The 9,291-nt window shown below is 36.0% G+C and overlaps 1 protein-coding gene across 2 annotated transcripts; it reads left to right on the top strand.

Moving 5' to 3' along the window:
- Window positions 1–1,985: 1,985 nt before the first annotated feature.
- LOC149130512 (uncharacterized) lies at window positions 1,986–8,956 on the top strand. Of its 2 annotated transcripts, none has more exons than XM_089343832.1 (2): window positions 1,986–2,686; window positions 7,576–8,956. In XM_089343832.1, the coding sequence occupies exon 2, from the start codon at window positions 7,902–7,904 to the stop codon at window positions 8,808–8,810; it is 909 nt and encodes a 302-aa protein (XP_089199958.1). In that variant the 5' UTR covers window positions 1,986–2,686; window positions 7,576–7,901; the 3' UTR covers window positions 8,811–8,956. The 2 variants fall into 2 exon arrangements, with proteins under 2 accessions (XP_089199958.1, XP_089199959.1); XM_089343833.1 differs by lacking the exon at window positions 1,986–2,686 and adding an exon at window positions 2,693–2,875.
- Window positions 8,957–9,291: the final 335 nt, after the last annotated feature.

The following is a 9,291-nucleotide window of genomic DNA, read 5'->3' as shown; positions in this document are numbered from 1 at the left end:
TTATGTATGCATGTACGTTCTCACACATTTATTGGTATGTGTTGTCCAACCCACTATCCGGCAGCGTCCAATTCTCTAATGGTTTTTTTCAAATGAATCAAGTCATAACCTTATCCATCTATTGTTTTCATAATCGGTCATAATGTCTTACGTTTAAGACGATTCCCATGCTTTCCCTGATGAGAAGGTTACAATTTTAATATCAAAGATCCCTATGGATCACACAGGTTGTAATCCTTTGAAACATATGTAGGAATAAAGTATGCAATTATAACATGCGTTTTCTCCAATCCTTAAATTCTTAAATATACTCAAATACCCAAAATTTCAAGGAGTTCCTGCCTTAAAAACAGGAGCTAACCACAGTTATTTTGTGTTCTTTGCTACATTGGTTTCTATTAACCCATTTATTCTATCAGAAGAATTTTTATTCATTAAGATAGAAGAAATACACATAATTATATATATATATATATATATATATATATATATATATATATATATATATATATATGAATTGATTTGTTTGTTCACATCTTCTCACACACATTCCTAAACTACTCCAAGATATACTCTGACATGTGGGTTCCATTCCTTTCTCTGCTGATTATATTCGTAGTCTTCTTGTTGTTTATGTTAATTTGGGGGCACCAGTCTCAAGGATTTTATTTCAGAAAATCGACCCCAAACATATTCACTCAGTCCCTACTACTGAAAGAAGAAACCAAACCTAGACACAAAGTTTTGGAAAGGAGACTTTATAAAAAAATATGTAATACATTCATTTAGCTGTTGTTTCTAGCTTCAACTTTTATTTAATTGTGCATTTGTAACTGCTTTTCAGTTTTGTATTAATTTCATTGGAATAATTAAAAGGAAATTAAAGTCTAATTTAAAAAAGAAAATGAAATTCATGATGTATAAGAAGTAAATGAAAGCAAGGACTGCTAGAAATAGCAGCCAAATCTACGTTGAAACAACACCATACTACTTCATGTAACTCCATTCATATTTATATATGAGCTGATAAATATTGAAGCCTATGAAAATGATAGTTAGAGATGTTTGAAATAGCAGCCAAATGCCCCTCCAATCTACTGTACTTCTGAAATAAACTTCAGTCTATAAATTCTACACCTATTAGTCATGCAAAACAAAAAGAAATACAAAGAGTCCATTAAACTGAGACATTTCATATGCTAGAAACAACAGCAAGACTCGAGCAAAAATATATGTGAAGAAGGATACAAAAAATACTGAGAGGGAAGGAGAAAGGAAAGAAATTTAAATATATCATGTTTCAATACTTAATATATGCTAGAGTTACTGCAAGAAATAGCAGCCAAATCTCACAGCTGTCTATTTATCAGTGGTTCCCAACCTTTTTTATGCTCCACCCCTCTAAAAACCTTTAATATGTTCTCACACCCCTTAGATAATTTATATAAGAATAAAGGTGCCTGGAGCAATTACCCTCTTTCACCCTATATAAATCTGGCCCTACTCACACCCTTTGGAATGCTATCTCACATCTCGAAGCAGTGCATGCACCCCTGGTTGGGAAACTCTGCATCTAAATATATATACATTCTTTTATTCTTTTACTTGTTTCAGTTATTTGACTGCAGCCATGCTGGAGCACCACATTAAAGGGTTTTAATTGAACAAATTGACCCCAGGATTTACTCTTTGCAAACCTAGTATTTATTCTATCAGTCTCTTTTGCCAAACTAATTTATAGGGATGTAAACAGACCAACATAGGTTGTCAAGTGATATTGATATAGGGTAGGGTTCAGATATACACAAATGAATATATATATATATATATATATATATATATATATGTGTGTGTGTGTGTGTGCGTGTGTGTGTGTGTGCGTGTGTGTGTGTGTGTGTGTGTATTTCTGTTGTACTGTAGGCACAAGGCCTGAAATTTTGGGGGAGGGGGCTAGTTAATTACATTGGCCCCTAATGTTTCGCTGGCACTTGATTTATTGACCCTGAAAAATTAAAGGCAGTCAACCCCAATGAACTTTGAACTCAGAATGTAGTGACAGGTGAAACACCGCTAAGTACTTCATCCAGTGCGCGTGCAATTCTGCCAGCTCGCCTCTCTCTCCCTCTCCCCCTCTATTCTGTATATAAAAAAAAGTTTGGCTACTTTTTCTAGCAGTTCATGCAACCACATACAGGCTCTGCCGTTGGTCTGTCTCAGTAATAATTTTGTTATTTAGCCTCAAATCAACCCTGATACAGCAAACCTATCACTAAAGACATTCCAGCCTTCAGCAAACCGTCTTTATAGGGACAATCTTGGACATTACATATAATGGGCGTATGATTAAGGTAGGGGGATACTTTGGCTGCTATTTTTAGCGTGTCGAGTGACCGGGTAGAGGCTCCTTGATTTAACCACAAGCATAAACATTCACCTTATAAAGAGATAATTACTGCACATCATAGAACTAAATTACCTGAACTAACATATCAAGTAGGAGAAACTATTGACAAATTAATCTTGTCTGAATAGTTCCGGTGTCCCGTTTTAAAAATCTCCAATATAATTTAATACCATGCTCCCTCGTCTCTCATTCACTGCGTTCCTGTACTTCCTCTCTCCATCTTCAGACTTGACACTTTCTCATCATTTCATTCCTCCGTCTTATATATTTATCATTCACAAGGTATATACTTTCTATATTCAACTAATTTGTTTTCTCTGTTGTTTTATGAGAATAAATATAAGGTGTGAGGGACAGCAAAACGAATAATTTCTGGTTTTTCATTATTTTCTTTGTCCTTTTGAATCATCTTTGAGAGAAATTGGTTAGCAGAGTTTTTGTTGAAGTTGAGAGAGTTTGAAACATAACCAGGTGAGGTATTTGTTTTCTAGAAATGTTCCCCTCAACTCTGACCTGATTGTAATTAAGGTTGCTAATAAAATATCTGGATAATTCTTGCTGCTTAACAATCAATATTCTTTTTCTGTGTTTTATTTCATGTCAATTTTTTTCCCCTCACTATGTCTAATTCGATAATTTTCAAGTTTCAAAAAATTATGTCTAACCTGGGGTAAATGAGTCATGACTAATTTTTAAGATTTCTTCACTTAATAAATGTTTTTTTTCTTACACACACACACACAGACATGGATTTACTTGGTGTTGGATGAAAATTTAAATTAAAATTTTTTGTTTGTTTTAATCTCAGTAACGGACCACCCTTGGGCTAAACAGTAAGTGGATCATGAAGTTATAGAGAATACATTGAGTTTTTTTTTTATTTAGTCGCGTGTCGTTCATTTCGTATCAGGTTTCATTTCCCCATCTTCCCTCTTTCATTCAACCTAGATATTTAAAGTTTTTGTTGGATTTCTAAGAATGGATATTGTGTTTGTGTGTTTTCGAATGTAATTCTGGAGAATTTAAGAGGCAAATTTACCCCACCTTGTCTTACTCATTTTGTCCCATCTAAATTTGTCTTTATCCTCAAACAGAACCGAGGTAATTTTCTGAAATAGCGTTCTAAATATGTTATAGTGTTTTAAATGTATTCAGAGAAGGCCATTTGCTTAACTGCTGTAGTTTTTGTTAGGTAGTGAATATTTGTAAAAAAAAAAATAAAAAATAAAAATAAATAAAATAAAGTTACTAAAGGCGTAGGAGTGACTGTGTGGTGTAGCTTGCTTACCATCCTCATGGTTCTGGGTTCAATTCCACTGCATGGCACCTTGGGCAAGTGTCTTCTACTATAGCCTCAGGCCGACTAAAGCCTTGTGAGTGGAAACTGAAACTGAAAAAAGCCCATCGTATATATATATATATATATATATATATATATACATATATATATATGTGTGTGTGTGTGTGTATATGTTTGTGTGTCTATGTTTGTCCTCCCAGCATCGCTTGACAACCAATGGTGGTGTGTTTATGTCCCCGTAACTTAGCGGTTGGGCAAAAGAGACCGATAGGATAAGTACTAGGCTTCCAAAGAATAAGTCCTGGGGTCGTTTTGCTCGACTAAAAAGGCTGTGCTCCAGCATGGCCGCAGTCAAATGACTGAAACAAGTAAAAAAGTAAACAAATGGAGATTTGAACTGTTGTATTTTAAAAGTATGGTTAAAAAACAAGTTTGAAAAAAAAGAAAAAAATTTAGATTATATGGAGTAGGGTGCGAATGGAAAAATTGAAAAGAAAAATATTTTTTTGCATAATTTGTACGAGATACAGTGTGAGAAACAAATTCACAAAATTTTTCTGAAAATACCAAAAAGTGAAATGGTTAGGGTTAAAAAGTGTGCTGTGGTCACAACTCTGCTATGCCAAAATTATCCCATGTAATAAGCTAGTTCCAGCATAATGTATGCTATACCTGCACAAATGTAGCCTTTCCCCTATTGACTTTCTTTCATCATAACTTCCAGAAAATGGATATTCTTTAACTCTTTAGCATTTAAACTGGTTATATCCTGCCTCCGTGGAGGCACAATGGCCCAGTGGTTAGGGCAGCGGACTCGCGGTCATAGGATTGCGGTTTCGATTCCCAGACCGGGCTTTGTGAGTGTTTATTGAGCGAAAACACCTAAAGCTCCACGAGGCTCCGGCAGGGAGTTGGTGGCGAACCGTGCTGTACTCTTTTGCCACAACTTTCTTTCACTCTTACTTCCTGTTTCTGTTGTGCCTGTAATTCAAAGGGTCAGCCTTGTCACACTGTGTCACGCTGAATATCCCCGAGAACTACGTTAAGGGTACACGTGTCTGTGGAGTGCTCAGCCACTTGCACGTTAATTTCATGAGCAGGCTGTTCTGTTGATCGGATCAACTGGAACCCTCGATGTCGTAAGCGACGGAGTGCCAACAACAACAACAACAACAATCCTGCCTCCAAACTGGTCAGATGTGGCCCCTCACTCCAATCTTACAATATCATTCTAGAAATTAAGTTACCTCATCGACATCTCAAAACTTCAAGATAATGCATGCTTAATTCAAAACATTGTGAATAAATAAATATTACATTTAACAGAGTAAATGCTAAAGGATTAATGAAACTTTCTACAAATACATTTCAGATGTTGTAGATTTTGGGCATACTTACATATCAATTCTCCCGCAGCTGCTAAACATTCTGATTCTAATTGAGGTTTAACAAAGTGAATGTGATAAACACAAAGATCACAGTTATAGGTTGTTTTTTTTTTAGTTTTATTCACTTCTCTCTTTTTTTTTTTTTTTATCAATGTAATGTTTTTGTTCTTTAATGTCATGGAACTCATAACATGCCTGGAAAAAAAGCTTACCCTTTGATCTGAGCCAGAAATGGTTATATTCGCCCATGCTATAGCATGTTTTGTACCTTATCATTCATGCATCCACCACCAAGATGTTTATAGCTATAATCACTCCATGTTTATGTATGTACGTATATATATATATATATATATATATATATATAAGCAATGTTAATTCTCTAAATGAAGTATTAACAGTAACTGCACGATAAAGTGTAGTATATTGCCACTTAAGTGTGGCTGACCCCTAGGGGTGGATGTTACTGTTGCTTTTAGCCCCAGGAGGACATCTCCTCCAGCTGGCTTATCGACACACGACTGTGTCCTGTTTGCCAAGGGAAGTTATCCCTCTCACCACGATCTGCAGCACGAACGGATCCGGATTTCAGGGTTATTTCCCTTCGTCGGCGTTCGATAGCTACTGACCTTGGTGGGCAAACAGGACACAGTCGTGTGTCGATAAGCCAGCTGGAGGAGATGTCCTCCTGGGGCTAAAAGCAACAGTAACATCCACCCCTAGGGGTCAGCCACACTTAAGTGGCAATATACTACACTTTATATATATATAGTTTTAGGGAAAACTATATTTTATCTATAAAGCTCAATTTAATTTTAATTTTTTATAAATTGATTTTAATTGAGTTTTTACCTGTAATTTTGGATTTTGTCCCTAATATTATTATTATTATTTTATATATATATATATATATATATATATATATATATATATATATATATATATATATTTATGTATGTATTTGTTTAATGTATCAAGAGTTGACAGCCAGAGTTTCTCCCCAAGCACTCAACTTATGTAACATACACACACATGATGTGTCAGGTGATATATGCTTGACAAGACCTGTTGAGTCAAGTAAAACCAAAATCGTAGCTGTGGCCAGTGCCCCCTGACTGGCTCCTGTTCCAGTGGCACATAAAAAGCACCATCCAAATGTGGCCGTTGCCAGTACCCGCTGACTGGCTCCTGTGCCGGTGGCAAGTAAAAGTGCTATCTGAACGTGATCAATGCCAGGACTGCTTAACTGTCCCACGTGCCAGTGGCACGTAAAAAGCACCATCTGAACATGGCTGATGCCAGAACCCACTGACTGGCCCCCGTTCCTGTGGTACATGAGAAGCACTATCTGAATATGATCAAAGCCAGGCCTGCCTGACTGGCTCTTGTGTCGGTGTCATGTAAAAAGCACCCACTACACTCTCAGAGTGGTTGGTATTAGGAAGGGCATCCATCTGTAGAAACATTGCCAGATCAGATTGGAGCCTGGTGCAGTCGCTGGCTCTCCAGACCTCAGTCCTATGCCAGCATAGAAAACGGACATTAAACGATGATGATGCTGATATATATATATATATATATATATATATATAATTCATTGAGTTCTATATCAAATGATGTTTGCACAACATAAAATCTATTTTTATGTTTTACAATTTTTACATTTCAAATGTGTATGTATGCATGTGTACATAAGTTAAGAATTCCCATAGACCAGGTTCACCTAGAATTAAACAAGAACAACGAACTACAAAGGATGTCTTTATGTGGCCTCTCCACTGCTAGGAGATACATTTCCTTGAAAGTGGACCTTTCATTTCTGGAAAACTGAGGACTATATTAGATTATGTGGCCTTTGCTACACAATACAAAAGAAACAGATGGAATATTCTTGATCATAGTTCTGGTCACTCAGAGCTGACCAGGGGCTACACACCAACAATAACAATGATGCAAAGATAAATGATGTTTCTGGAGATCAAAGAATGTTAATGTCCACTATTCTATAGTTTAGCACGTATACCATATGAAATTGTAACTGTAGTTTATAATCTTTTACTTGTTTTGGTCATTAGACTGAGGCCATGCTGGGGCAGTGCCTTGAAGAATTTTTAGACACAGATTCCCGTTGTCAAGCAGTGGTGGATGAGAAACACACACACACACACGCACGCAAAAGCTTCTTTCAGTTTCTGTCTACCAAATCTACTGAGAAAGCTTTGGTTGGCCTGAGGCTGTAGTAAAAGACACTCACCTAGGATGCCATGCAGTGAGATTGAGCCTGGAACCATGTGATTAAGAAGCAAAGTCCTTACCATACTACCACACGTATGAGTTTGTATGATGTAATTTTAATAACACACTACAAGTAAATTCTAGTTACTTGATTAAAGATTTACACTGAAGAAATGTAAAATTTCCACTGTTTTATATCAATTTTTAAAATATCCTCTTTAATTTATACTATATTTTCATTATTTCAGAATACCATATAGCAGTGGAATTAAAGAATTTCTTTTGCCTTGGACACAGAATACTTATCATCTTTGAAGAATTCAAGATGTTATACCAAACTGATATTGTTCTGGTTGCACAAATCTATTGAGAGAGTTACAGTAACGTATTTTCTCTGAATGACAAATTTCTTTATTTTATAGTATGGAGAGTGTACAAGATCATTTTTGCATTTTAATTCAGTTGGGATTGTACAAGAGTTTCCAGTATCTCTAGGTACTAATTGAGATCACAATTGATGAGCAAAATAAGTATTTGTTTGGGATAAAAGGAAAGAAGAAAACATTTGATTGTCATGGTGAGAGAAGGAAAAATAATGGCTAATGAAGTGTGTAATAACAATTTTGAATGTAAATCACAGTCTGAAGGCATTGATTTTACTGATGAGATACCAACAAAGGCAGATAAACCATCATACCGCTGTGATACCTGTGGCAAATCATTCTCTCAAAAAAGTAACCTCACCAGACACAAATACACTCATACAGGAGAGAAACCATATCGCTGTGATATCTGTGGTAAATCATTTTCTCACAATAGTTACGTAAATAAACACAAATATATTCATAGAGGAGAAAAGCCATATTGTTGTGATATCTGTGGTAAATCATTCTCCAAGTTAGATCATTTAGTTATACACAAACGCACTCACACAGGAGAGGAACCCTATCACTGTGAAATCTGTGGTAAATCATTCTCGGTGAAACGGAATTTAACTACACACAAACACATTCATACAGGAGAAAAACCATATCATTGTGATGTTTGTGGGAAAGCATTCTCTGGTGGAAGTAACCTAACTAGACACAAACGCATTCATACAGGAGAAAAGCAATATCACTGTGAAATTTGTGGTAAATCACTCACTAGTAGGTGCAACTTAAATAGGCACAAATACACTCATACAGGAGATGAACCATATAACTGTGATATCTGTGGTAAATCTTTATCTACTAAGAGTACTTTAACTGCTCACAAAAGTAGTCATACTGGAGAAAGACCATATTGCTGTGATATTTGTGGTAAATCATTTCCTTCAAGTAGTAATTTAAACAGACACAGACGCTTACATTCAGGAGAAAAACCATTTCACTGTGATGTCTGTGGTAAATCATTTTCTGAAAGTAGTAACTTAACTGCGCATAGACGTCATCATACAGGAGAAAAACCACATCACTGTGATATCTGGCAAATCATTCTTTAAGGTAGATAGCTTAGATAAACACAAACGCATTCACACAGGAGAAGAACCATATCACTGTGATATCTGTGGTAAATCATTCACTGGTAGAAGTAATTTAACTACTCACAAACGTATTCATACAGGAGAAAAACCATATCAGTGTCATCTTTGTGGTAAATCATTCTCTGCTGGAAGCACCTTAACTAGACACAAATATATTCACACAGGTGAGAAACTGTTTCAGTGTGATGTCTGTGATAAATCATTCTCACAGAAAACTAGCTTAGCTAGACACAAATACATTCATACAGGAGAAAGACCTTTTCATTGTGACATCTGTGGAACATCGTTCCATGATGGGAGTGCTTTAACTACTCATAAACGTATTCATACAGGAGAGAAGCCATATCGCTGTGATATCTGTGGTAAGCCATTTCCCACGAGTAGTAGTGTAACTGATCACAAGCGCATTCATTCAGGAGAGAAACCGTATCATTGTGAT

Source organism: Octopus bimaculoides, chromosome 28, assembly GCF_046866305.1.
Source record: "Octopus bimaculoides isolate indiv1 chromosome 28, ASM4686630v1, whole genome shotgun sequence".
In the NCBI taxonomy this organism is placed as follows: domain Eukaryota; kingdom Metazoa; phylum Mollusca; class Cephalopoda; order Octopoda; family Octopodidae; genus Octopus; species Octopus bimaculoides.
Note: the sequence above shows the minus strand (reverse complement) of the source record. Positions and strands in the feature narration are given on the sequence as shown.

Bases quoted from the DNA above. Each gene is read 5' to 3' on its own strand.
- LOC149130512 (XM_089343832.1), top strand. From the start codon at position 7,902: ATGGTGAGAGAAGGAAAAATAATGGCTAATGAAGTGTGTAATAACAAT.